Source organism: Danio rerio, chromosome 6 (assembly GCF_052040795.2).
Source record: "Danio rerio strain M-AB ecotype USA chromosome 6, GRCz13ab, whole genome shotgun sequence".
NCBI classification, from domain to species: Eukaryota; Metazoa; Chordata; class Actinopteri; order Cypriniformes; family Danionidae; genus Danio; species Danio rerio.
Genome location: NC_141026.1, coordinates 8,528,272 through 8,556,231, shown reverse-complemented (window position 1 = coordinate 8,556,231; position 27,960 = coordinate 8,528,272). Strand labels below are relative to the sequence as shown.

Sequence of the window (27,960 nt, the reverse complement as noted above, 5' to 3'; positions counted from 1 at the left end):
GACTAAGCCGAAGGAAAATGAATGAATGGAACAGGTAAATGTATTAAAAACCTCACAGAACAGGTGAAACTGCTTTTAATAGCATCAAAAAAGCTATTATTATTTATCATGAAGACATTTAAAAAAACATCTTAGTTTATGGTAAGTTTAACATTGACAATTTTTATATTTATTAAAGTCAAACGTTGTTGCTCTATATTAATATAATTTGACCTTAGCTAACATGATCCAACAAAATTATTGTCGAAAAAGAATAATAAATACAGCAACACTCTTTCGTTTGTCATTAGTTAATAATACTCAGGGCGTTAACAAAGATTATCTAGAGGCCTTGTTCTAAAGTCTTACTATTATATAAACTGATTTCTGGTCAATTGATATCCTAACTCCAAAAGAACGGAACTTATAATCCTCCGTTCTCGAGCTGCAGAGCAATGAGCGACGCTTTCCTCTATTAGTTTCATATCTGAGAATTAGTTCAATTTCACGAGGAATCCTTTTTCTCCACCGAAACATCTAATTGCTCATTAGAGCGTCTGTCGCCTAGAGGCTCGCCTCCGATTGGACACGCGTCTGCCGTCGGCTTCCTCTGATTGGCCGCCGCTGCCTCTCCGTCGTGCACGCCGTTTCCGGTGTCCGTGTCTGCGCAGGCTCAGTCCGCTCGTCTCCACTCTTTTATTTACTCACTCTCATCTAAGATGGCTGTTCGGATCTCCTGAGTCCCCCGAGCGTAGCGACCGAGGATGCTTGCGCCTCCAGAATCAACTTTCACCCGGCCATCCCTTCACATACGCACCCCGTAAGGTGCGGAGGGTACTCTAGCATCGGTACAGCCTCCGAAAGCCCCTCGAATCCGGCTTGAAGCTCTTTAAATCAAGTTGTTTGGCGAAGTCAAGCCCCGCCACTGATAGTGAGTGAGTGAGTGTCCAGGAGCGCTGAACATCCAAATGGCCGAACCGAGAAAAGTGCAGTTTGTCACCCTGTCGGCCCTAGCCGGTGGTCCGGGCGCGGATAACAGGAGACGGCGGCTGGAGGAGGACGGGGCCGCCGAGATGAGTTTTGACAGAGAGGGCAGGATGAAGATGATGGGGACCGGGGTGACGACAGCGGGTGACCGCGGGGGCTTAATCGGGAAGAGAGACAGCGAGGAGCCCAAAGGGAAGACCGTGCGCCTCAACCTGTGTCTGTCCGAGCCCAGCGAGCAGTGCTCGGCCGAGTTCAACTACAGCGAGCTTATCCAGTCTCAACAGGTACAAAAACTGTCCGGAACACTTTTAGAAATAAGTGTGTGCGCCGCTCAAACGTTTACTTGTTATCATAAACACACCGCTTGCTTGCTTGTTTGTTTTTGCTGAGTTTGCTTGTGCGTTAGCCTGTTAGCAGAGGAGTTAAAAATAAAGTAGTGCTCTTGACGGGATCCCCGTGTGAATGGCGAGTGTGACATATGTTGTGAGCTGATTACGTTAAATAATTATTCTAATTTTTATGACGTGTCTCTATCTTGTTTGCTCATTAACTTTAGAGCACTTTGTTGAGTACGTGACCCCTGTGGCCCCCTAGGGCTCCGTGTGCGCTGACACTTAAAGGGCTGCTGAATTAATCTAAGCTTCATTTCAGGGATGTTCATGAATGTTTTAATAAAGGCAGGCTGGCCTTTGCCATTTGTCATATTGTTTTTTTTTTTCCTTTTTACTAATTAAAAGGATTTTACAAATTAACAAATGTCACTTTTAAGAAATGCTAAGGGACTCCTTTGTGTCCATGAATTTGGAGATTAAAGTCTTCTAGAAACAGCTGTTTTTTTTGCATGAAGTGGGTTACCTCCTCATAAATGCCATGTTGAGATCACATGACCAGTGGTGTCGTTTTATTTTAAGATGCTAAAATTATCTGTGATAATAATAAAACTTACTATGCAACATGCAAATTGAGTCATCAGTAACTCTGTTTTAAATCAAATAAATAAAATGCACAGGCTGCTGTTATTTATCTTGTCATTTTAAAGGCATAGTTCACCTATTTAAAAGGTGAAAAGGTTATTTTTTAAACACAAATCAAGATATTTTGAAGAATCTTGGAAGAAGAGCAGCCATCGACGCTCCTAATCGGAAGTAATATTATCAAAACCAATGGCTGCCTTTTCCCACCAACATTCTTCAGAATATCTTCCTTTGTGTTCAACAGAAGAAAGAAGCCCAAATAGGATTGGGCTATGTGAAAGATGAGTAAATCACGGCAGTATTTTCAGTATTTTGGATGAGCTCTCTTTATAAATCTGTGTTTTAAATAGCTTTTATTGTTTGGTCATCCTTTTTAAAAGTGATTCTGGTAATTTTTTATAAAATTTTCTATTCTTCAAGAATTCAAATGATTATAAAAAGTTCTGCATGTTGTTGTTGTTGTTGTTGTTAGTGTGAATGAGCCTTAAAGGGCCAGTGCACCTTTTCCTATTTAAGATATTTTGAAGTATGTTGATAACCAAACAGTTTTGCTTCTATTTGGTTCTATTGCATGTAAAGAAAATGCATACATCCATGTCAGTTTGAATTAGAACAGTTTTGTGTGCCCTATCATTTTAAATCGATTAATCATCCAAAAATGTGGAAAAAAACATCATGATTTCCTGTCAATTGTATCCAAACATGTTTGGGTTTCTTTCCTCTTCTGAATATAAAATAAGCTACACTGAAAAATAATGAAAATTAGTAGCCGTTGAACTATTATCTATACTTTCCGGCCACTTTAATAGGTACACCTTACTACTACTGGGTTGCACCCACTTTTGCCTTCAGAACTGCCTTAATCCTTCGTGGCATAGATTCAACATGATACTGAAATATTCCTTAGAGAAATTTTGACATGATAGCATTATGCGGTTGCTGCAGATTTGTCAGCTGCACAACCATCATGTGAATCTCCCGTTTCACCACATCCCAAAGGTAATCCGTTGGATTGAGATCTGGTGACTGTGGAGACCATTTGAGTACACTGAACTCATTGTCATGTTCAAGAAACCAGTCTGAGATGATTCAAGCTTTATGACATAGCGTGTTATCCTGCTGGAAATAGCCATCAGAAGATGGCTACACTTGGGTCATAAAGGGATGGACATGGTCAGCAACAATACTGACCATGTTTGAATTGTAACCTTAGTTTCTTGTTCTTAGCTGACAGGAGTGACACCCCGTGTGGTCTTCTGCTGCTGTAGCCCATCCGCCTCAAGGTTGGAAGTGTTGTTCATTCAGAGATGCTCTTCAGCAGACCTTTGTTGTAACAAGTGGTTATTTGAGTTACTGTTGCCTTTCTATCATCCAGAACTGCTGGATATTTTCTCTTTTTCAGACCATTCTCTGTAAACCCTAGAGATAGTTGTTTGTGAAAATCCTAGTAGATCAGCAGTTTCTAAAATACTCAGACCAGCCCGTCTGGCACCAACAACAATGCCACGTTCAAAATCACTTAAATCACTGATGCTCTGTTTGAACTGCAGCAGATCGTCTTGACCATGTCTACATGCCTAAATGCATTGAGCTGCTGCCATGTGATTGGCTGATTAGAAATTTGTGTTAGCGAGCAGATGGACAGGTGTACCTAATAAAGTGGCCGGTGTGTGTATATAATATTTTGTGTTCTGTAGTAAAATAAACCACTAGGGAAGTAAACCATCTCCTTAATTTTTTAAATAGATGCATAAAAAGTTCCACATCACATATCAGAAGCGCAATAATGAATAATACTGATTGTGAATATATTATATGCTGATCCACCAGTTCAAAACTGGAGAAATCAATGACTGGATTGATCAGGTGCACTGATATTTCCCCCACAGCCCAAGAAGAATCCACCATGTTCAAAGTCTTCCCTGGACCCCAATGATCCCTTTAACGATGATGAGAAGGAACGTCTGCAGGTCGAAGCCCTGGCCAAAAAGTTCGAAAGCAAATACGTAAGTACTGCTTGATGATTTCGAGTTGCATTTTCAAATGTGTGGGCCCTCAAATGCCAAATGTCACGATGCCGCTACTGCTGACGTCCTTACAGGGTAATGCAGGGAAAAAGAGGCGGAAAGATCGGATGCAGGATTTGATTGACATTGGCTTCGGCTATGATGAGAGTGACCCCTTCATAGACAACTCGGAAGCAGTGAGTGGGCACTTGCCATGGCAACAGACAGACATCACTATGGAGATGATCGATTGGCATTTAACATGCTGTTTACCAACTCTCTCTCATTGCTCTTTGAACTCAAAGGGTGTATTTTCATTCATAATCATATCAGTGATGGATATATTTAGATTTACTCAATGGATTGATTCAAATGAGTGTTTTTTTTTTCTTCCTTAAACTCTGACATAGCCCCAGAAATGTAGTCAGCCAACAGCATTTTAAAGTCGTTGTGTCTTTTTCCTGTCAGTATGATGAGCTTGTACCAGCCTCCCTGACCACCAAGCTTGGCGGATTCTACATTAATACGGGTACTTTGCAGTTTCGAGCTGCCTCTGAATCGGAGGGAGAGGACAAAGTGAAAGATGAAAAACCCAGGGTGAGTTTTGCAAATGGCGATCGTGCCAAATGACACTCCAGCAATGTTTACATCTGGTAATTAACAGCCAGCCTGATCAGAAATGGGGAGCGGAGACATTTTTGCTGTTCAATTGTGCATTTCTTTTGGGATCTTCTAGTGACTTCTCTAAATCAGTGTTTCCAAACCACGTTCCTGGAGGACCACCAGCCCTGCACGTTTTCCATGTCTCCTTAACCAAACACACCTGATTCAGATCATCAGCTCATTAGCAGAGACTGAAAGACCGGTAATGGGTATGACTCACAAATGAGACATCCAAAACATGCAGTTTTGGTGGTCCACCAGGAGTGTGGTTGAGAAAAACTGCTCTAAATGCTGTCAGAGGTATGTGGTGCGTCTCAGTCAGCTCCCTGTATTCGTTGTGCACATGAATTCGGGCACTGGTAAGGACAGCGATGAGCTTGGTTCACTACACATTGGGTCTCAGAGTGCGACATGAGAATGTCCGTATACATCAAAACTGGAGTTTATAAACAACAGCAGAACTTATGTTTTGCATAATATATTAATTTTGTTGGGTGGTAAAGCCTAGAAGGGATACAGCTGCGGATACTTGCATCAATATAGCATTATCTTTGTGACTCAGCCCTGACATATTTTTACATTACTGTGAGGGTTGGGTTGGGGGTAGAAGCTAAAGAATCAGCACACTGTTGATGCTTAATACAGGTTTGAGTTGTAATCTTACCCCATGACATTTCAATCATGTGTTTTTGCTTTGTATCAGATGTCAGTACTTTTCATGACGTCTGTCAAGAAATAAGGACGACTTTTTCCAAATCATATCAGGTTAAGGAGCAGGAAATCATCATAGTTTGAAACTCTCGGTCATGTCAAAATGTCACTAATTTTCAAACGTGGCTTAAGTGATCAGATCACGAAAACAATGTGGCCTTCATTTACACCTCTATTTATAATGTGACTTCAGTGAGCACTTGTGATCAGATCACCACAGACGGTTTTTGTCTGTGCAAACATGGACACTAAATGCTGTATAGACCTGTTAAAGAGATAGTTCGCCCGAGAATTACAGTGGCTGATGTGGTTAGCCTCACAGCAAGAAAGTCACTGGTTTGAGCCCCAGCTGGGTCAGTTGGTATTTCTGTGTGGAGTTAGCATGTTCTTCCCGTGTTCACGTGAGTTTCCTCCAGGTGGTCCGGTTTCCACCACAGTCCAAAGACATGCGCTATAGGTGAACTGGATGAACTAAATTGTCTGTAGTGTGTGAGTGCGTGTGAATGAATGTGTATGAATGTTTCCCAATACTGGGTTGCAGCTGGAAGGGCATCCGCTGCATGAAACGTATGCTTGAATAGTTGGTGGTTCATTCCCTTGTGGCAAACTCTGATATAGAGACTAAGCCGAAGGAGAATGACTGAATGAATGAATAAATTGAGATATTTTGATGAAAAGTGATAAATTTGCTCTGCTCAGAATCTGTTTATCACATTAACACTGTCTCTCTCTAGAGTGCCTGGATAAAACTGTTATGTTTATTATTACTGGATAAATCTGTTATTATGTTTATTATTACTACTGTTATTATGTTTATATGAACAATGTTTTTTACTATTATTTCAGTACAGAAATCTCATTAGAAATGTCTTTATTTGTGCTTGAAAGATGAAGGAAAGTTTCACATGAAATTGAGTAAATGACCATTCTTGCGTAAAACATTCCTTTACACGTTTGTTTTAATGTTTTTTTTTTCATTCATGAAATTGTGACCGTTGTTTTTTTATTTGTAGATAAGAGATGGAGAAGAACCACTGATGAAAAGAAGGAAGAAGAAAGATGTAATCGGTATAGAGGAGAAAAAACCCAGGAAGAACAAAGTAGCAAAACAAGGGTGAGGGGAAAAAACTGGAAATTAAAAATGTAGCAACTGCTTGAATGAATCATGCAATTTAAAAAGTTAAAAAAGGTCTAGTTTGGTATATTTGTAAAAACAATATTTTGTTTTATAGAATGCGTAATTTTAACTTTATCGACCCTTTGCATGGAGTTTGATTGACAGATCTGACCAGTCATTGTGCTAAAATGATGTGCTCCTATTTTAGCTTCAATTTTGTGTGTAAAACAGACCAAAATATATAGTGGAGTTAGTGGAGAAACATCAAGACACTGCTCGCTGCAGAGCCACTTGAGCTCCAGCGAGGGGGAGCTTGAGCTCTCGCTCCTCCTCCTATAAGCTGTTTTAATGTGTACACCCACCCCTAACCCTACCCCCAGTGACATCACTGCAAGAATGGAGGAGCTCGAGCTCTGCCTGCTGTGAGCACTACTTGGAGCTTCTTCAAAAAAAATAGTGAAAATGTGTTGTGGACTTGGGCACAGGTATCCCGCAGGCTTTGTATAAAATTTATGCCAACTCTTGTCATAAAATCTGAAACTATTTCAGAAGGCAGAGTCCAAGTGCACAGAAAGTGTTGCGTGCTGGTTTTCTAACTTTATTTTTAAAACAAAATGACGTTTTAATGTTGATGTAGGTATGCTACAATTAAAGTAGAGTCTTGTAGCAAAAACTGCGGTCAGGGACAGCTCTTGTAAAGGGTACATTCATTGTAATGCACTTTTTATGCTATTTCTTATAATATTTATTTTTTTTCTGCAGAAAGTCTGATTTGTTTTATTTCGGCTAGAATAAGCAGTTTTGATTAAATTTAGATTTTTTTTCCTGTTGTCTAACAAACAAACCATCGTTATACAATGATTTCCCTAATTACCCTAACCTGCCTAATTAACCTAGTTAAGCCTTTAAATGTCACTTTAAGCTTTATAGATGTGTCTTGAGAAATATCTAGTCAAATATTATTTACTGTCATCATGCCAAAGATAAAATAAATCAGTTATTAAAACTGTTATGACTTTTCCCTTAAAAATAAATTAGGGAAAAGAAATACAGGGGGCTAATAATTCTGACTTCTACTGCTCACAGAGTGGCTGGTCTCAGCCTTCATCGTCCTGAGAAAAAGAAGAGAAAGAAACTGATGAAGGATTCTCTCTGTCTGGCTGCAATGCTCCGCCGCTTCACTCGAGAGAAAGAAGAGATTCGGAAACAGGACATCAGCAGTTCTCATTTGGGTCTCACCAGCGCTCCTAACTCCAACAACCTACTGCAGAACTCTCATTTGCACATTGGCCATGCCAACCACACTGACCTCTCTCTAGCTGACCTGACCGCTGACCCTGCCATGATGTCATTGCTCAGTTCGGCCAATGAGAGTGAACTCCAGGATATCATGCGCGACCTGGACTTCAGTTCATTGGACGCAGCGCCCCAGACTCCCCCATCATGCAGGGAGAATGGGCAGGTTGGGATGGGTTCGTCATTGGGGAACAAAATTGGAGTAGGGGGGCTGAATCGAGGGCAGGCCGGGGTTGTGTCTTTTCCAACTCTTCCCAATGGACTTCCAGCACCTCTGATCAAGCGCATAGAGGACCTACGAGCCGTGAGTCCTGTTTTTGTCACTTTTCAAATTCTCAATCCTATTAGGTTGAAACACACACACACACACACACACACACACACACACACACACACACACACACACAAAGTAATCTAGTGAAATGAAATGCTCTGTATGCATCTGTAATGTTAAGTGACTGAAGTTTATTTTTAATCAGGTCCCTGATGATTTCAGGCTGATTTTGTCTGCACATTTCAGCATGGCCTGTATTTAGATTTTCCAGGGTGTCCGCTGGATCCTAAAAAGTCTTTGTGTTAAATTTCAAAAACAAAATTTTAGGTCTTAAAGTCTTAAATTCACTAGGGCTGCACAATTTATCAAAAAAAAATTGTAATCTCGATTCGACTCTACACACAATCTTATTTCGGCTTTTCTACGATTCAGCAAATGATATTTTCAAGGTCAAGAGTGAAGCATAAAGGTGGTCGCACAAGTCTTTACGCTGTTTTACACACATTGCTCAGCAACATGGACACCTTAAAATGGTGTTAAAAGTATCACATACTGTATTTGTAAGGTATAATTCACCCAAAAATGTCATTTCTGTTTTAATGTAATGATGTATTTGCAGCCGTGAAATCACACACGAGCAGACTCGCTGTTTACTACAGAGAGGACGCGTGCATGCCTGCCAAAGATGTCTACTTTAGTGAACAGAACCTGCATAGGCTTTAAATAACAGGGAATAAAGTTGTAAGTTTGATGGACAGCACGATCAATTGAGAGCCACGCGGGAAGTATGATTTGTATGCATGTTGTTTTTTTTTTCCTCTAAGTTACAGCAGCCATGACATGAGCGTACCATGCCGTGAAAGAGAAACTGAAACTGCTTGCATCATTTAATCAGGGGTGTCCAAATTCGGTCCTGGAGGGCCGGTGTCCTGCAAAGTTTAGTTCCAACCCCAATCAGACACACCTGGGCTAGCTAATCAAGCTCTTACTAGGCTTTCTAGAATCATCCCTGCAGGTACGTTGAGGCAAGTTGGAGCTAAAATCTGCAGGACACCGGCCCTCCAGGACAGAGTTTGGACACCCCTAATTTAAACGATCATATCGCATTTTAGAGTTATGATTACGAGAAGCATTTGATATGTTTTTTTTTCTTTCATAGTGAACACAAAGTGTTGTGCATGAAAATAAATGTTTACTGGGTCAGTATAACTACTCTAGCCTGTATAATGTTAAATATAATGCAGGAGATAATCTGATAAAGACAATTGTCTCATTTTACCAGTCAAAACAATGGTCTAATAATGTTGTCAATGACAAATGACAAGCACATTACTCAAATATAATAATTCAACATCAGAATTATGAATAGTTGTATCCTGATGCATCACTTTACTGTACATTACTGACCAGGACAAACTTAAAGTCTGTTCCAGTCCACCATTCCAAGTCTATACAAAACTGAGCAATTTACCCAACAGTTGAGCTACACACAGGCCTAATAGTATTTTTGTTGTTTTGCCATCTTTGATAATTAACAATAATCATAGCCTACTTACATTAACCTTTATTCTACATCTACAAAATCGTGAAAAAATCGTGATCTTGATTTTAAGCAATAAAATTGTGATTCTCTTTTTAGAGTCGTGCAGCCCTAAAATTTGCTGAAATATTCTGCTGTAGGTCTTCAATCATTTTAAACAGGGCTTACTTTTAAATGTTGTCCAAGTAGATTTAGCCAATCAGACCGACAGCCATCCAATCACCAACTATCCATCTAAATCATTTTTATATAGACAATTTTGTTTTTGCAAAGAGACAATTCCCAACAGCAGTTAGACATGCTTACAGCAAATTCTCTTCATTTAAACTTCTAATAGGAAAAAAAAACTAAAAACAATTGCACAATTCCTCATGATAATTACAGCAATATATCCCTTTACACAATGTTCATTCACACAAAAGGGAGAGTGAACATAATATTTATAGATAGGCATAAAACTCAAGTTTTCCAACAGGAATGCATTAGGTTGAATTGGAGTTATACTCGATTCATTTGAACCAAAAGCAAACAAATATATATAATTTTTTCACTATTCATGAAAATGATAATAAAGCACAGCCTTATCATCTTGCAGCCCAGGGCTGAGTCTGATCAGTATCTGAATATCACTATCTTGATCACTATCTTGATGCTGCCTCGCATGGTTCAGGATTGGTAGAGCTACGCATCGATGAATTTGCTCTTCAGTGTTTGAACTCTCAGTAATGATTAAATCACACTGAACTGAGCTAAACTGAACTGAACTGAACTTAAACACTAAAACCTGAACCACACTGTTCCAGTTACTGAACCACACTGTTCCAGTTACTATGACCATTTATGTGAAGCTGCTTTGACACAATCTACATTGTAAAAGCGCTATACAAATAAAGCTGAATTGAATTGAATTGGAGACCACAGAAAACTAGGTTGCTGTTGGAAGTGGTGTTAGTGAGGCCAGTAGGGGGCGCTCAACCAGTGGTTTGTGTGAGTCCTAATGCCCCAGTATAGTGAAGGGGACAATATACTTTCAGTATAATCCAAGGTCCAGACTTTCTGTGGTCATTAAAAATCCCATGGCACTTCTTTTAAAGAGTAGAGATGTCACCTTGGTGTCTTGGCCAAATTTCCTCCATCGGCCCTTCCCCATCATGGATTCCCAATCATCCCCTCGACTGAAATGGCTCTATAACTGTCTCTCCACTACATCTATAGCTGATGTCTGGTGAGCGCACTGGCGTCATTGCTCTGTACTTGCCACCGTATCATCCAAGTGGATGCTGCACACTGGGGGTGGTGTGTAAAAACCCCCGTCTCATGATTGTGAAGTGCTTTTGGTGTATGGTCACACACAATAAATGCGCTATATAAATACACATTACTTTTCATTACATGAAACCCTGATTTCTTATATGCTGTGTCCCAATTCACATACTTATACTAGTACGCCTTAAAAGTATGCACTTTTTTGTGAAGGAAAAGTTTATACTTTTGAGTGTGTAACAGAAGAGTATGCAACCTTTGGTAAAAACTACTACAGATCGCTATGCTGCTTAGTTACAAGCTCATTTTTAATTGCCTTCCATGTTGGAGAAGCAGCAGCAGGTTAATCTCCCATTTACGAGTTTATTTTGCACAGAAATGTCCTCAGGCCTTTGGGTAATGCATTCAGAAGTTATATGGATGTCCAAGCATAGGCTATCTTGATGCTGTATAAGTTCACATTGTTGTTGCAGATGAAATATACCATGGAAATGCAGCTTAAATGTGTTCTAGATGGCTAGATATAATAAACGGTCATTCAAAATCTCTCTACTTGTCGGTTGGTCTCGCGCATCCGCCACGTTTGTAGTTTCTTTACACTTTTTACCCAAGTTTGTAGTTCTAATCAAAATCACGTCCACCATGCAATGTATTCTGGGTAATACTAGCGGTTAGAGTATGGACACTTCTACACTTTTTTTTTACTATTTTTATTGGAAATAGGAAATCATCCGCGAACCTTTGGCATAATCTTTTTAACATAACATGGTTTGGGACATACTACTTCTATTTTCAAATACTATTTAGGATGGTTACTATGTGAATTGGGACTCAGCCATCGTGTAATGCAGGATTTGCAAAGAAATTTGGTTTTAAAGGAGAGCACAGTTCAAACTATATATCAATGGTAAACCCAAGTCTGCTCTTACAAGTCTTAGAAATTTCTGTCTAAAAGGATCTCTTTAAAGCTGAAGGTGTTTTTAAAATTCATTCTTCTCCCACAGGTTGGGATGGATATTAAAAAGTAAAGGCGACCGAATGTTTCTGTGATAGATGTAATGTTGTTTATATAACTGGTAACCAAGTTTAAAATGTGATGCATTAAATGTTTTCACCGGAGGTAAACGCATAGAGGAACTGAGAGCAAATATACACCCACCAATCCGCTCCAGGGACTTCATGTTCTGAAAGCAATACCATTTTGCTGTATAACTTTATTTTCTTCTTGCTTTTATTTATTCCAACTCAGGCATCGAGGCAATTTGATCAAGAGGGCAGAAAGAAATTCTTCACTCTGGATATGAATAATATCTTGCTGGAGTAAGTGAAATATGAGCGTGTTTCGTTCCGCTGTTTCCACCACTTTAAATTCCTTGATAATTTCACAGGCTGTAATTTCTTGCCATTGATCGTTTGTCTTCTCTTCAGTATTGAGCTGCAGGTTCAGGAGCAGCCGGACCACGTGCGTTCAGAGGTTTACTCTCATCTAGAGGCCTTTGTGCCCTGTAACAAGGAGGCGCTACTCAAACGACTGAAGAAGCTCAGCCTCAACATACAGGTATAGGACTATACATATTATATTGTGTCATAAGTGCACATTGAGGTTTAATAGTAGCAGCACAACCACTATATTTATTCAGATAATGTTTGAGTTACTAGGGCCTCTATTCTAGTTATTAGGTGTTTAAATCTGGTATTAAGATACATTTTTATTAGCCTCATGATAAGTGGACGACTGTAGATAATAATGTAAAAAGTCTCTGAAACATTTTGGCTTTGAGTCCACATTTGACTTTCTCGAGCACAGGTGTCAAACTCGGTTTCTGGAGGGCCGCAGCTCTGCACAGGTTAGTTCCAACCCTAATTAAACACACCCGATCAAATGAATGGAGTGCTTCAGGTTTGTTTGAAACCTACAGGTAAGCGTGTCAGAGCAGGGTTGGATTTAAACTGTGAGGGCCCTCCAGGAACTGAGTTTCACACCCCTGTTCTAGAGGTTGTCAAACCTCAATCTGATGGCTTTAGTAAACACTCTCCAGTGCATTCAGAAATCAATTCTCTATCGAACCTGAGATTTTGAAAATGCAATTCTTTAATTGGTTCTGAGCTGAGTTTTGCACAACAGATGGCGCTTGAGGCCAGTTTTTAACCATACAATGAGCTTTATGCACAGCTAGTGTTTTTCAGCCAAAGATGTACTTCCAGTGTAAGGGTAATGTGACCCAATTTAAATTTTATTATGTTGATTTTTTTACAGCATCGTCGTTGTAATGTTGTTAAAATACAATCTGTTAAATAGACTTTAGTGTTCACTTAGTTGTTCAAGTGTAAAATGATATGAAAAACAGTGTAAATGTCAGCAGCATGCAGAGAACGCAGGCTTGCACAGAAACTCCATTGAAAATATTGTTTTGAAGACAATGTTCCATAATTTTATTTAATGCAATATTTTTTTGTCCGGTTTGAACCCTACTTTATATCGTATATCAGGCAGTGAAGATCACAGATTTTTCAAGAAATCCAGTCTTAAACATGACAATTTTATACTGGTGAGACAATTCACCAAAATCGCTTAGGCTGGCAGATTAAAAATTAAAAACATGTGTTGAGTAATCTACTTAAACCTTTCATTACTTTATTAATGATTATTTTCAGTTCAAGTGCTATTTGTAAACCGTTTGTCAGTAGTGTTATGGTCATGGCTATTACAGATGTAGTTTAAGCTATTGATTCTTTCATTTTCAAAGTGCATCGCTATTTTCTTTAAATCAAATCTGAGCTGTTTTTGACAGCAGATGGCGGCTTCATGCTTTGCAAACAGCCGTTCTTATAAAATACTGTTCATTTTCTTATTTATCTTTTGCTTGGTTATTATTTATAGTTTATATTCATGCAATCCCTACAAAGTCTGGTATGTTATGATTTGTTTTCATATCGCAATATTCAATACCCGGCCACTTTATTAGGTACACCTTACTAGTACTAGGTTGGACCCCCTTTTGCCTTCAGAACTGCCTTAATCCTTCGTGGCATAGATTCAACAAGCTACTGGAAATACTCCTCAAGAGATTTTACTCCATATTGACATGATGGCATCACGCAGATGCTGCTGAATTGTAGGCTGCACATCCATCATGTGAATCTTCCATTCCACCACATCCCAAAAGTGCTCTATTGGATTGAGATCTGGTGACTGTGAAGCCCATTTGAGTACAGTAAACTCATTGTCATGTTCAAGACACCAGTCTGAGATGATTCGTGCTTTATGACATGGTGCATTATCCTGCTGGGATATCAGAAGATGGGTACACTGTGGTCATAAAGAGATGGACATGGTCAGCCACAATATGACTCAATGCTCATTTGGTATTAATGAGCCCAAAGTGTGTCAAGAAAACATCCCCCACACCATTACACCACCACCTGCAGCCTGAACTGTTGATACAAGGCAGGATGGATCCATGCTTTCATGTTGTTGACGCCAAATTCTGACCCTACCATCTCAATGTCACAGCAGAAATCGAGACTCAGACCAGGCAACGTTTTTCCAATTTTCTATCGTCCAATTTTGTTGTGAATTGTAGCCTCAGTTTTCCTGTTCTTAGCTGACAGGAGTGGCACCCGGTGTGGTCTTCTGCTGCTGTAGCCCATCCGCCTCAAGGTTGGACGTGTTGTGTGTTCAGAGATGCTCTTCTGCAGAAGAAGGCAAAATATCTGACTCTGGAAAGTTTGAAGTGCTCAAATAGAATTGAATAAAAATGAGCTTTAAAGAAAATTCAAGAATCAGAATGAGATTAATTTGCCACAAGTGTGCACATAAACACACTTGAGTTCTGGGTACAAATATGCTCATATAGACACACATTACCTTTAGTAGATTTATGCATACTCTGATGAGGACGACCTTCATTTCAAAACTTAGATTACACAACAAAGAAGCCTATAGATATAAGTAGCTCAACACTGTATAACTCACGTCTAGCACATGTCTTTGTTTCTGTTTGGCAGGATGACAGTCTCCGCACACCCTTGTTAAAGCTCAAACTGGCTGTGTGCAGCGTGATGCCAGAGCAGATCGCCAGATATAACATGGACTGCATGGCAAAAGTTGCCGCCAAGTAAGTCTTAAAGTCTTTTTTTCCTGCCTCTGCCTGCTTTCATGATCTGTTTAAGCTTTGTGTAATAAACTGTGGAGAATGGAAAGTGGATATTATATGAGCTTGACTGTTTGTGTTGCAGACAGCAGATAGAAGATGGAGAGAAGAACGGATCAGAGGATGACGATGAGGAAAAACCAGGAAAGAGGGTGATGGGACCAAGGAAGAAGTTCATATGGGATGACAAACTCAGGTTAAACATCTGCCTCATTTCAAACGGCAAGAATAGCGAGGTTTGCCCTTTAAATCTGTTTTTCCATTAATGTGTGCATGTGTTGTTTTTTTCTCAGGACTCTGTTGTGTAACCTGGTGCGTGTGAAGCTGAGCTGTTACCAGTTGGAGCAGTGCTCTCTGTCTGTGGAGGACTATCTCAAAGCCTTCATGGAGAATGAAGTGAAGCCCCTGTGGCCCAAAGGCTGGATGCAGACCAGGTGCGTGTGTGGTTCTGTGTGTTTTGTGTTCATATTCGAAAAATTGGTTAAATGCACAAACCTTGCATACTGAGTCCAATGCGTATAAATTCATTTAGAAAAACGTAAAACATTTCAGTCGATTAAAGCAACGATGCTTTGTTCTCGTCTCTCTTTGTTATCTCTCCTGAAGGCTCAAGTGATGGTTTCTGTCATAAATTGAAAAGTAAATCGTAAATACACTAATCCAATTCCCAAATATAAAATACAACTCAAAAAATGCCCAAATTCAATTGGTAAATTTAAAAACATGATTAAAAAATGCAGATATTCAATTCGTAGGTTCAAAAAACGCTTTGTCCAATTCATTAATTTAAAACACAATTCGAAAATACTCAAATTCAATTCGTAAATTCTAAACACGATTCGTAATATACACAAATCCGATTCATAAATACACAAATCCAATTCGTAAATTCAAAACACAATTCATAATAAATACACAAATCCAATTATTTCGCGAAAATATTTATGCTTTTCTAACTTGTGAATTCATAAATTGTGTTTTGTATTTAAAAACTCTATGATTTTTTTTTTGTGATGATGCAGGTTTCAATAGGATTGACACAGCGTGAGGTCAAATGTATTTTTTAATGCGAGAAAATTACAGAATCTATGTGCTATAACTTTTATACTAACAGTGACACACAGTGACAAAGCAAAAGTGACCATTTATTTCAGTGAAGAGTTAGCGACCAGCGGTTATGTGAGCGACAGGATATGATCTCAATCAATACGATGAAGCTGAAAATGCAAAAGGCAGCTACAATGTCGCTGATAGTGTGAATGAAGCTTTATTCCTGCTCTGCTATAGTGTGACTAAAAGAGACTTTCCCTTTTTTTCTTTCAGGATGCTTTTTAAGGAGAGTCGTGCAGTACATGGACACCTCACTGGCCTGTGAGTAAATCTTCATGCACATTTCCACGTTTGCAATCACCAATCAATAACATGTATTGTGGAGGGGTAGAGTAATGCGCTTTGCTGCTTCTTACAGACAGGTTGGAATTGTTTTTGTGAAAATATAGTACTAGTGTTTAGCAGATGTGTATGAGAAAGCAACATTTAAGGGGATATTAATGGGTTGGCGATGTTTCACTGATCATCAGTGTTGGGGAAAGTTACTTTTGAAAGTAATATATCACAATCCGCTTAATAAGTGTGATGTCATGCGAAGCGGCTTCCAGGTTCAACCGCCATATCAAACTGTATGGGGAGACTCAACAAATGGTAATTATTATAGCGTTTTGTACATGTTTTTATATATATATATTCATGCCTAATATTAGATGGCCAGAAAGTGATATTTTTTTATTTATAAATTGTTAAAATATTGATGTCTGAGATGCAGCAAGTACAGAGACTGTTGTATACACCATTATTTTATTTTTAAAAATCCCTTTAATGTGTGATATGACTAAAAAGTGGTCATAAACGAATATTTTCTCAATTCATTCAAGTAGAGGCTTGGACCCGGAAACAGTATTTTTATATGCCCAATTTCATTCACCCCAAAAAAAGTAACTAGTTGCATTACTTAGTTACTTTTTATGATAAGTAGGTTATGTTACGTTACTTTTGCGTTACTTTTTATTAGCTGACTGAGGCTTAACCTCTTTCAGAACTTTTTTTCTTTTTTAAATAGAGGAGTTCCGCAATTAACAACGCACTGTATAACCTTCACCTTCAGTTACCTTTAAAAAAGCACCATAAAGAAATATTTCAGGATGATGTTATCTGAGAACTTCCTGACCCCAGAGCTATACATGCCATTTATACAGATTATTGAAAGATTAAAGCAATGTGTTTGCTACTTTTGTACTATTTGTCTGAAGTAAAACCCCTGTCCATTGAGGCTATAATGTCCTTTTCCTTTTCTCCACTGCGTTCAAAATAATGAAAACATTCTCTCATTGACTGCATGATTTATTGTGACTTCTTTAATTTTAATTCAGCAATTCAATTTATAAAAGAATTGATTAAACTCGCATTACATTTTCAAAAGAGTAACTCAAATATTATTACTTATTTTTTAAATTAATGCGTTACTTGTTCTTTAGAAAAGTAATATTATTATGTAACTTGAGTTACTTGTAATCTTGTAATGCGTTACCCCCAACACTGGTGGTCCTACTGATTTATGAACATTTAAAAAAGATTTAATGACATTCAAAATGACTTATTTTCATGCTAGTTTGCAAAACTATCAGTGATGTGCAGCATTTACTTGTGTAGGTTCTGGTCCTTGTTTAATCCTTATTGCGAGTTTTAATGCATTTCCCCATTACTCATTTTACCTTTTGAAATGATGCAAACTAATACTGTATGAAGAAGCTACATTTCTAGCACCTTATGCTAGAGATCAGGCGTCACCAGTCTCGCTCTTTGAGTGCTGGTATTCCTGCAGAGTGTAGCTTCAACTTGCCTCAACACACCTGCCTGGAAGTTTTAAGTGTACCTAATAAAGCCACACACACGAGAGTTTGAGTTTGCAAAATCCCGTCGTATGGTACTACGAAAAGAGGCAGGATAAAACAAGATTAGACATTGAAAATGCATAAATTGTTTATACAGAGAGGTCACGTTCCTAACTCTTGTTGGTCAGTCACATGGTGCAATTTCGCAGGTCAGAGTTCAACCAAAATAAAACTTTGGAACGCAGCGTTATACAAAACTTGCTGAATGAGCTTGTGTTCCAGGTCTGCTGTCTATGGTGTGAAAGATGCAGTGTGACCGCAACGTAAGACCTTAATTAGCTTGTTCAGGTGTGTTTTATTGGGCTCGGAGCTAGACTCTACAGGACACCGGCCCTCCAGGAACAAGTTTAGTGACCCCTGCTATAGTAGATGTTCTAATTTCAGCTCCTGAAATATAAATGGGCAGTGTAAGTGAACTCTGTCTCCTTGCCTAGAGGACAACACATTAAACCACATGCTGGTCCAGAGGGGCTTCCCTCTAATTTAATTTGATTCTCGATTCTGTGACAGGATTCTGTTTGAGGGCAAATCAGGATGAAATAAATTTCACCATACAAAAACTGTATATGGTCCTAAAAAGGGCTTTATTTTCATTTAATTTGATGTTCCCTTAACTGAAGCTGATCTCTGTGTCATTGCGGCATGAAAAAATAAAGTGAATTTCACCTGCCCTGTTGATGTGGTTGTGGATATTAAGAAGCTGGTGTATATTCACATCCTTGATGTTCTTTACGTGGACAAACAAGAGGTGGATTTGAAGAGAGTGAAACACCAGTGTTGGTAACTTTGTTCCTAAAATAGATTTGACTACAAACACCTGAATAAATAATGTGTGGGAAAGGGTAGATCATGTAGATGTTAAAAATAGAAAGCTGGAACATGGAAATCAAGATCATATGAAATGATTTCGAGTCTCATTATATAGAAAAGATTTTAAAGATTCTTTGTGATTGGTGACTTTTATTTTTATTTGTCTAACAGAGGCAAGAAAAGGATTGTTCCAACCCCAAAAGCTGCCAAAATGACGGTATGTAAACCTTGACTGAACTGCATCTATTGGTAAAGGACCAGATCTTTTTATCCGCTGTAGTGTGATGCAAGTTATTAATACTTGAAGATTTTTTTTTTTTGCGTAAAAGCATTTTAACTATCAAGCATATTGTCATAGTCTTTGTCACGTTCAATTCTGTGAGGAATTTGTTATTTAGATGATTCTTTTGAAGCATTTTTTAACACTCTAATGCTGTGTTCACACCAGATGCGGAAGGAGTGTCAAGCACAAGAGATTTACATGTTAAGTCAATGCAAATGCGCGAATAGATATCCTGCGGTGCGATACATGTGAATGGCGTGGCGTTAATGACTCGAATTTGCGCTTAATGTGCAAATCGCTCTTGTTCAAAAATCTGAACTTAAATGGACATTCGCACCGCGTTAACCAATCAGGAGCTTGCTCTTGTGGGGGCGTGATTGTGACATAGCACCTGTTTTTGATGTCCCGGGGGAAATCCTCCAGCCAACACTGACAATCAGAAGCACAGCTGAAAGCCTCCATCATCCAGGTTAAGTTTCTAGAGAAGTTTATGGGCTCAGAGCTAGATGCACCTCTGAAAGGATCCAGTGGACTCAGACACGGCCCTAAACGTATCAACGCTGTTTTTCAGCCTTTATAAAGCACATAAACACAGTTATTTTCTTAATAAAATCCTTGCTAGCCTTCTAGCAATGAAGCTAGAGTCACAGGGCAGAAGTGAGAAGCCCTGCCCATCATGCAAATCTGCATCTGTTCTGAACTCAATTTGACGCGCGAATGAAGCGAGTAAACTTAAATGTTCACACGGCTATTTGTCCGCGCGTTCCTCGTCTAGTGTGAACACAGCATTACACTTTAAGTTTTTAACAAAAAGAATGTATAAAACATGAATATAATCTACATCTGCATGGGATTACAAACATGTTTAGATGTCCTTCTGAGACGTATCTTTTGTTCTACCTATAATTTGCTGCAGGATATGGTCTGGACACAAAGACCTGCTCCAGGTGTTGGATCCACCTCAGCCTCACCAGCCTTACCTGCGTCTGCATGCAGACCTTCATCCCCGTCTGAGCCCATCTGCCTCTCAGATTCACTGGATGAGGATCTGGCAGCCAACTCTCTGGACTCCATCTCCCAAGCTCTCGCTCTCCTCAGTAACGCTGCCAAGGGCCTGACGCCCAACAACGGCATCGCCGCCTCCTCTGCTCCCAGTGTCCCCGGATCCTCATCAGGAGTCACTCACTACTCTTCTCCTCTCTCACATTCCACCCTTTCAGCAAAAATGGAGCCTTCCGGTATCCCTCTGGGGAATATGAGCAGTATATCTACCTCTCCTTCCCTCTCCATCTCGTCTCCGTCATCTTCCATGCGAGGTGACAACTTCGGGATGCTAAAAGACGGCGGGGCCTTGCAAAGACTCTCGGGGACGCCGACTCACAGAGCTGGCATTTCAGGAATGAGCACGGTGCAGTCCGCAAAACCCCGTCCACCCCCTACTGCCTCACCCCTCTTGCCTCCACAGCAGAGGTCATATGGGACAATGGGAGTGAAGATGGTCCAGACTCCACCCCTAGTGAAAAACTGTGCTAATAAACCCACTACTGGTGGCAATACTGTAGTTTCTCAGCCACGTGTGAACGCTAATCCCTCACAGCAGTCTCCTCCTCCTCCGACCACGTCATCTCCTTCTACCTTGCTGGCACAAGTTAAGACTATCCCACACAACCAGTCGAACTTCATCACGCCAATGCAGGCCACTCTCACTAAGTCCTCCCACAGTAGCAACTCTCCCATCATCAAACTCACGCCACGACCCCCTGTTCCTACTCCTCCTCCATCATCTTCACCCTCGCCTTCATCATCCCCTTCTCTTACTCATCCCAGACCCCAATTGATCCCCACCTCACATCAGTTCACCCCTAAGAGCCCTGCATTCAGGCCTCCCTTCACCACACAAGCTGCCGGAGTCACATCTGCGGTCAAATCCATTTCAGGACAAGCTAGTTACAGTTTTGCAGGTGGACACAAATCCGCCAGTCCTCCTGTTGGTGGAGCTAGCATCACCAACACCACCCCAATGACTGCACCCCTGTCTGCTGCGTGCAAGGACGGCAGTCCCTCCCCTTCTGCACCACTAGCCAATCACAACCAGCGGCAGAGGCAGGTGGGAGGGGCTAGCCAGGTTGCCAAGTCTTCAACAAGTCGGGCATCAGCCATGACCCTGCCCTCTCCACCGGTCTCCTCTCATCTGTCACAGGTCAGTCCAGCACCCTCAGTCACTCCAAACTGGGTTATACAAAATACTTGCTCATGCTAAACCTGTCAGTGAATGCTGTAGCCTACATCATTTGCTACTCGCATGCCTGACATTGTCATTAGCATTTATACATCTGAGGTAAGTCTGGTTGTTTCACTTTGTTGGTTCCTTTGCTGCTTTTTTAGGTTTTGGTTGCAACAAACAATGATGATTGTTGAGTGGCATTGCACAAAATCAAAAAGGGGTTAAGCTGGAATTTTCAAGCTATCCTTGCTGAATTTGAAGGCTGATTTATACTTCTGTGTGAAGCGCACACATATGCTCCGGGGCAGCCTTTGTGCGGTCGCATAGCCATCGCCATGGCTGGCGCTGACACACACCTCTCAAAAATGTTCTCTGTGATTGGTTGGCTTAGTAGCAGTGATGGGTGTGGGTAGTGCTGAGAGCTGTCGAGTCCCGTGAAGGAGCTCCAGATGGAAACTTGTTTTGTGTTTTCCTTATGATTAAAGGGTCACGAAACACCAAAACACATTTTTTGAGCTGTTGACAGTCGTATATGTGTCCCACACTGCTAAAAACACTATTAAGACACCTATATTTCACTAAAAAGTGTAAATTGGTTGTTTTTGCGTTATATCAAGCAAATTTGTACTTCCGGTTTGAAACTAATTTTTGAAGCTGCGTCACGGTCATGACATAATAGCCTGTATTCCAGCGTGCAGACTGGGCGTCTGTGCCAGAGTGAGTCTTGTTACGTCTTACAGTGTGCTGCATTAATGCATGAGTTAGGCTTGGTTCAAACCAATCAGCACGCTCTATTGTGCAACTTCATTAATATTCATTACTGTCAGAGTGTAGACGGCAGAGACGCCACGTTGTGTTGGCAAAACAAGCGTGAAGTGTTGCTTTTATAGTTTGCTGCAGTTAAGTTTCGTTTTCATTTTCTCTCTGTGAGAGCTCAGAGTCACGCGTGGATTACAGTGTACGCGACGCGCGACAACAATAACTTGCGTGTCTAAGGAGGATTATTGTTTACCTGAGAGCTGTTCTCATCTGCAAACGCTGAGATCTGGATTCGCTTGTAGTCTCCTCTAAATAAAGACGCGGCTCTAGTTGCTGGTGATTGTCCTGTCTCTACAGATTTGGTAAGTGAGCGACCAGTGCTCTTTGTTTATTCAGTTCGTATTTTATTCGTATCAAACAAACTATTGCACCAGTGTAAACAAGTTAGCTTTAACAGTTACAACCAAACTATAACCTCGTGTTGGATTTTGTGACCGGAATAACACACGCGGCTTTCTGACGCTACCTGCCGTGTGTATCTAAGTTTCCGGGAAATGCTGAGTTTTTTTTTCTCTCATTCGCCGTGCGATATCAAACATTGCATGAAAAATACACGCTTAGAGCAGCTCCTCGAATCAAATATCTCGTTTGTCGGGAGGGGCATGAATGAATTCCCTGAATAAAAGAGCCAAACTGCAGTTAAAGTCCACCATTTAATAATTTGGCAAATAATTCGACAACAGATGTCCATGTAAACACAGTCACATTGTCCGCTGTGGGTGTGTGTTTTGACTCTGAAATTCAGCGCGCCCAAATAGACACTCCCACACCAAGCCTCTTTTCTTCCTCCGACACTCCCCCCTAAACAGAGCTGGACACGCCCACTTTTCTGACTTTTTCCAAAGTAGAGGTGTGAAAACACCCTGCTGAAACGAGGGGGTTTCATGGCCCTTTAAACTTGTTGTACGTCTGTTGGTTCCTGCCTCTGAACGAACAAGTTTTAGCTACTTGTATTTTAAGGAAGCGTTCAGAAAAAAACAAAACACCCGTGAAGAACCTCGACACAGAGGAAAATAAAACCCTACTGCCAGCTAGCGTTTTGGAAGTGTTATTGCAGAGCAACACAAACAGCACGCAGAATTATACATGCTGGACTACATGCAAGGCAAGCACCGTGGGTCACGCCGATCACTCGACGCAGAAGTATAAACCAGGCTTAACCATGACTGAGTTGCATGGAAGCAGGCTGAATTGAGCTAGATTAAGTTACTATCAAGATTTATTCTTTAAAACTAGCCTAATTTTGTAGCCTAATGTTCATATATGACCATTTCAGATTTCTGTATAGAGATAAGAGAGGTAAAATATATTCATGGCAAGCTTGTAATTATTCATAACCCAGGCAAATTCAGACAAAGTTTTAGTTTGATAGTGAATTCTCTTGTAAATACTCTTGTACATCGTCTCATTATCCTATAGGAAACGTCTGTGCAATTTTATGGGTTTAATGCAAATTTTGTCAGTTTTGGATCACACTAGCTTATCGATATCTTAAACTAACAACACTGATACTAACATCTTCAAAACTTTATTTTAATTTCATGGGACCTTTAAGTGACTTGTAAAATGAGCTTGTTTCCCCAAAACAGTGAAGTTTTTCTTTATGATTGGTCTGAATGTACCAAAAAAATAGAAAATGTTGCATGTGTTATTGTCAGAACAGTTCTTTTATTGTAAGCATTAATGAAGTTTTTCTCCTGCAGGGGTCTCCGTCTTCTGGAAGTAACCTGTTGGGCTCTGTGCCCCCTTCACTCCCCTTGGGTTTTGGGATGCTCGGGGGTCTAGTGCCTGTTTCTCTCCCCTTCCAGTTCCCGTCGCTCCTCAACTTCAGCCCCACAGGTCCCGGAGTCCCCAGCTGCAGTAACCTGGGCTCTTCACCCGCCCCCAACTCAGGATACACGCTGGCACAGAGTGAGTGTGTGCAGATTTAATGTTTCCCGCGGCCGTATGCTGACGTTGTCCGTGTTTGTGATATAGCTAGCAAGCAGACGTGTGTAGTGCATTTCTCTGCATCTCCCTAATCTGTTTTTATCCCCTTCTTCTCTTCCCCTGTGTTGGTGTGCTGCTGGATTGCTGTGCATCTCTCTCTGTGCTCTGTGTTTGCCCTGTCCTGCTGTCCTCCCCCAGATCTGTTTAAAAGTCTTCAGCCAGGGTCTCAGGTTGCTCTACCTCCTCACTTGCAGCTTGCTTTCTCAGGTAAATGCTGCAGTAAACTCTCACTCCCTTCAGCTCACTGTCGCCCTCTTGTGTTGTTGATCTCCACCTTTCTGTACTTCCCTTTGCTTGTTTCAATCGCTGTTTGTGATAATCGGCTCTGTTCCAAATCTTAGTGTGCTGATAAGCAGCTATTCTTTCACTTGGGTAGATTTGCTTTCTTTGCTAAGCAGTCAAAATGTTTTTCATTTTATTTCAAAAGCTATTTATATTTTCTAGTTTTTATATACATATATATATACAGTTAAAGTCAGAATTATTAGCCCCCCTGAATTATTCGCCCCCCTTGTTTATTTTTCCCCAATTTCTTTTTAACGGAGAGCAGATTTTGTCAACACATTTCTAAACATAATTGTTTTAATAACTCATCTCTAATAACTGATTTATTTTATCTTTGTTATGATGACAGTAAATAATATTTTACTAGACATTTTTCAAGACACTTCTATACAGCTTAATGTGACATTTAAAGGCTTAACTAGGTTAATTAAGGTAAACTAGGTAGGTTAGGGTAATTAGGCAAGTTATTGTATAACGATGGTTTGTTCTGTGTAGACTATTGAAAAACTAGCTTAAAGGGGCTAATAATTTTACCTTAAAATGTTTTTTTTTTTTTATTTAAACTGCTTTTATTCTAGCCTAAATAAAACAAATAAAACTTTCTCTAGAAGAAAAAATATTATCAGACATACTGTGAAAATTTCCTTGCCCTGTTAAACATCATTTGCGAAATATTTTAAAAAGAAAAACAAATTTAAAGGGGGGCAAATAATTCTGACTTCATCTGTATCTATCTATCTATCTATCTATCTATCTATCTATCTATCTATCTATCTATCTATCTATCTATCTATCTATATATATATGTATATGTATATATGTGTGTGTGTGTGTGTGTGTATACACATCTATCCATATGTATGTATAGATATATTATATATAAATTATGTTTATCTTTATCAATATTTCCACCAATGCAAGATATACAGGGATGGATGTAGATAGATATAAATCTGTCAAACTCTCGTGTTCCAAATTGTACAATTGTAAGGGAGAGTTCACCCTCACATCATTTACTCTCACTCATGTGGTTTAAACTTTTGTGAGTTTCTAAACATATTTTGAAGAGTGCTGGTTGCTGGACTTTCATAATAATTTGAAAGTCATTAGTTATGTTTCCATCCAGCATGTGCATAAAAAACGGTTGATGGAAACGCCAAGATGCGCATAAATTTTGAAAAAGCGCATAATTGAGTAGGATAAACTTTTTATTCAAAAGATGCGCACTTTTACTAAACAAATTGCAGTGTGCGCATTAAAGTCGTGTGATTTTGTTATGAGGGATCATGTGATGATAAAAATAAGTCTGATTGGACAAACCGGCAGGCTGAGCACACTATAAATCATCTGAAATGTTGTTTTGGTCATTCTAAAACACCTAAACTTGACTGAGTATTAGTGTTATTATATTATTAATGACCTCCAGAATCAAGAGCATCTGTGCTCCGAGTCTCAAACGCCACCGCACATTCACTATGTCAGGATTGCCTTCTGAGGTGCCAGTCATTTATTAAAGAATTCAGTTTGAATTCAGTTCGTTGATATCTGCTGTAAGTTAATCAGGAAGTGGCGATTTTGTTTGCTTGGACTCGTTTCAGCGCTGCTTTATTTCCACGTCTTTTATGTGATATTCCAGTTTTGCGCATAAAATTAATTTGCATTTTTGGATGAAAACAGCTAATGAGTCTCAGCAACCAGCATTTTCAGAGTATCTTCATTGGTGTTCAACAGAAGAAAGAAACTTTAAAAGGTTTTGAAGAAGTGAAGAGGGTAATTGTTGACGATTAATGTTTGTGTGAACTGCCCCTTTAAATAATTCTGCCTTATTAAATTGACTTAACAGTCAAAACAAAACCCATTTCTAGTATTAGTCCAAAATATTGCGATTGTGATTGAAAAGTAACATGATGTAGTGGCAAATAAGTGTCCTTTAAGAATAATCAGGCATGACTGCCTCCTGGTGGCCTTTGTTGGAAAAATCCTTTATTTGTGAGATCCAGAGTTCCAGTATGGTGACCACCCTACCTTTATTTTTCCTCAGATGCAAACCAAAGTCAGGGGGGAGACACGAAGAGGAAATCCCACTGACCTCCGCCGGCAGAATGTAGATGTGTTCAGCTGCTCGGATCAGATGAGATGGTGGACGGACACTGTACTGCGCATTCATCAAGCCCCCTTCAGTTAACACCGTTCTGCTTTGAATCCGTCAGGATGATTGGAGTGAGCTGCTGCATTTTACTTAGATTTTGTTCGTCAACATGTTTACACGAGACCTTAATCACTGTGGACTTTGAACTAGAGGAGGAAGAAGAGTACGAAGCAAAGCAACGTAATTTCTATTTAAGTTAAAGTCGGCTGGAAACCTGTTTATTTTCTTAGTAGATCTTTTGTTAACTCCTAAAGGGACGGGTTAGTCCGACCGGTTCCTTCTCCAGACTGTTAGAATAGTAGCTGTTGAATAATGCATATGAGTAAATTATTGATCATGTTTTCCACAGGGACATATTATGACGTGTCTGTAGAATAAAATGGGTATGTATATAGAAAGTATACATGAATACTGTGTGCTCGATTTTGGAGGCTGGTATGTATGACGTTCCTCATGTATTGCTGTCTTTGGTGCTGCGTGCGTATCTCACTGGACCTTGTGAAAGATTCTTTTACAGATGAATGACATGTGAAAGCTTTTCAGAGATAATAAATTATGATGATTATAGCCTACTTGAACTTTTAGTTTTGCTTAATAATAATAATAATAATAATAATATATCAGTACAGAAACTCCCAAGACTTTCAATAAGACGCCTTAGTTTGTACGTTTAATAACTATGCAGGTCTGTAAATGCTTCAATGCAATGTAAGCTAGAGCTCCACTTTTAGCTGTGGTTGTGGAGATTAATGTGTGTGTGTGTGTGTGTGTTTGTCTACATCTGTCTGGTCCCTTCCTCCCCAATACCTCACTGGACAGCTAGATCTTCCTTCTGCATCTCATCATCACTAATCATGTCCAGCACTGCTCATCTGCATCTTCTGACTGTGTTTCAATGGCACCAAAGATGACGGCGGCGTTCACTCTGTGTGGACAAGCAACAGGTCAGGTGTCTGTGTGTGCTCGTTGTTTCTCTGTGTGTGTGTGTGTGTGTGTGTGTGTGTGATCTCTGCTCGTCTCTCTCTCTGTGGTTATATCGTGATGGACAGACTTTTCAAATGGAGTTTTATATATTTGCTTTATTTTATTTGTAAAGCGCTCGATTGGAGCGGGCAGGATTTCAACTGACGCTCCCCTTGAAATGATTTATGGGTAGATTATTTTTGTCTTGATCCTGGAATTATAATGCTGTCATTTTTGTTTCGAGTACAAGCTCTGAAGATTAATTCAATAAAAAAGGTTTTAAAACTGGGGGTGGTGTTATTCATGTGCTGCTGTTTAAGTTGAACGTTGTCCAGTATGATTACCAACACACTTATGATGAGAATAGTCAAATGTTCAGGCGTGTTCGAGTTGTTGTCTATGCATTTAAATATAATAAACATTCATGTGTGTACACCCGTTATACAGAAACACATGCAGTCATCTATAAAATATACATGTATAAACAATGTGTGTATGCAAAATACATAGTTGCAATGGATAGTTT

At 39.8% G+C, this 27,960-nt stretch overlaps 2 protein-coding genes across 10 annotated transcripts in view; one reads left to right on the top strand and one right to left on the bottom strand.

Moving 5' to 3' along the window:
• Positions 1–704: 704 nt before the first annotated feature.
• On the top strand, positions 705–27,722 carry ubn2a (ubinuclein 2a). Of its 4 annotated transcripts, XM_087255629.1 has the most exons (17): positions 705–1,250; positions 3,830–3,946; positions 4,042–4,143; positions 4,415–4,543; positions 6,334–6,434; positions 7,524–8,037; positions 12,060–12,130; positions 12,239–12,368; positions 14,819–14,928; positions 15,050–15,160; positions 15,258–15,398; positions 16,288–16,335; positions 18,894–18,939; positions 19,922–21,205; positions 23,752–23,959; positions 24,176–24,244; positions 26,364–27,722. In XM_087255629.1, exons 1-17 carry the CDS (start codon positions 948–950, stop codon positions 26,408–26,410), a joined length of 3,531 nt encoding a protein of 1,176 aa, XP_087111755.1. In that variant the 5' UTR covers positions 705–947; the 3' UTR covers positions 26,411–27,722. The 4 variants fall into 4 exon arrangements, with proteins under 4 accessions (XP_087111755.1, XP_087111756.1, NP_001073638.2 ...); XM_087255630.1 differs by lacking the exon at positions 4,042–4,143; NM_001080169.2 differs by lacking the exon at positions 24,176–24,244.
• myh10 (myosin, heavy chain 10, non-muscle) overlaps positions 13,019–27,960 on the bottom strand; it is a 121,150-nt gene continuing 106,208 nt past the window's right edge. For 4 of the 6 annotated variants that reach the window (XR_015493169.1, XR_015493170.1, XR_015493172.1 and 1 more), the window contains one exon: positions 27,120–27,396. The gene's annotated coding sequence lies outside the window, so the exon portion shown is untranslated. Of the gene's footprint in view, positions 14,504–27,119; positions 27,397–27,960 lie in introns of those variants that run through there. The other 2 variants (XR_015493171.1, XR_015493174.1) reach the window with 1 other exon arrangement.

Excerpts from the sequence above, each read along its gene's own strand:
- ubn2a (XM_087255629.1), top strand. The coding sequence starts at position 948 with ATGGCCGAACCGAGAAAAGTGCAGTTTGTCACCCTGTCGGCCCTAGCC. Across the intron at positions 3,947-4,041 it reads AAAAGTTCGAAAGCAAATAC|GGTAATGCAGGGAAAAAGAG; the intron begins GTAAGTACTGCT and ends ACGTCCTTACAG. Across the intron at positions 18,940-19,921 it reads CAAAAGCTGCCAAAATGACG|GATATGGTCTGGACACAAAG; the intron begins GTATGTAAACCT and ends AATTTGCTGCAG.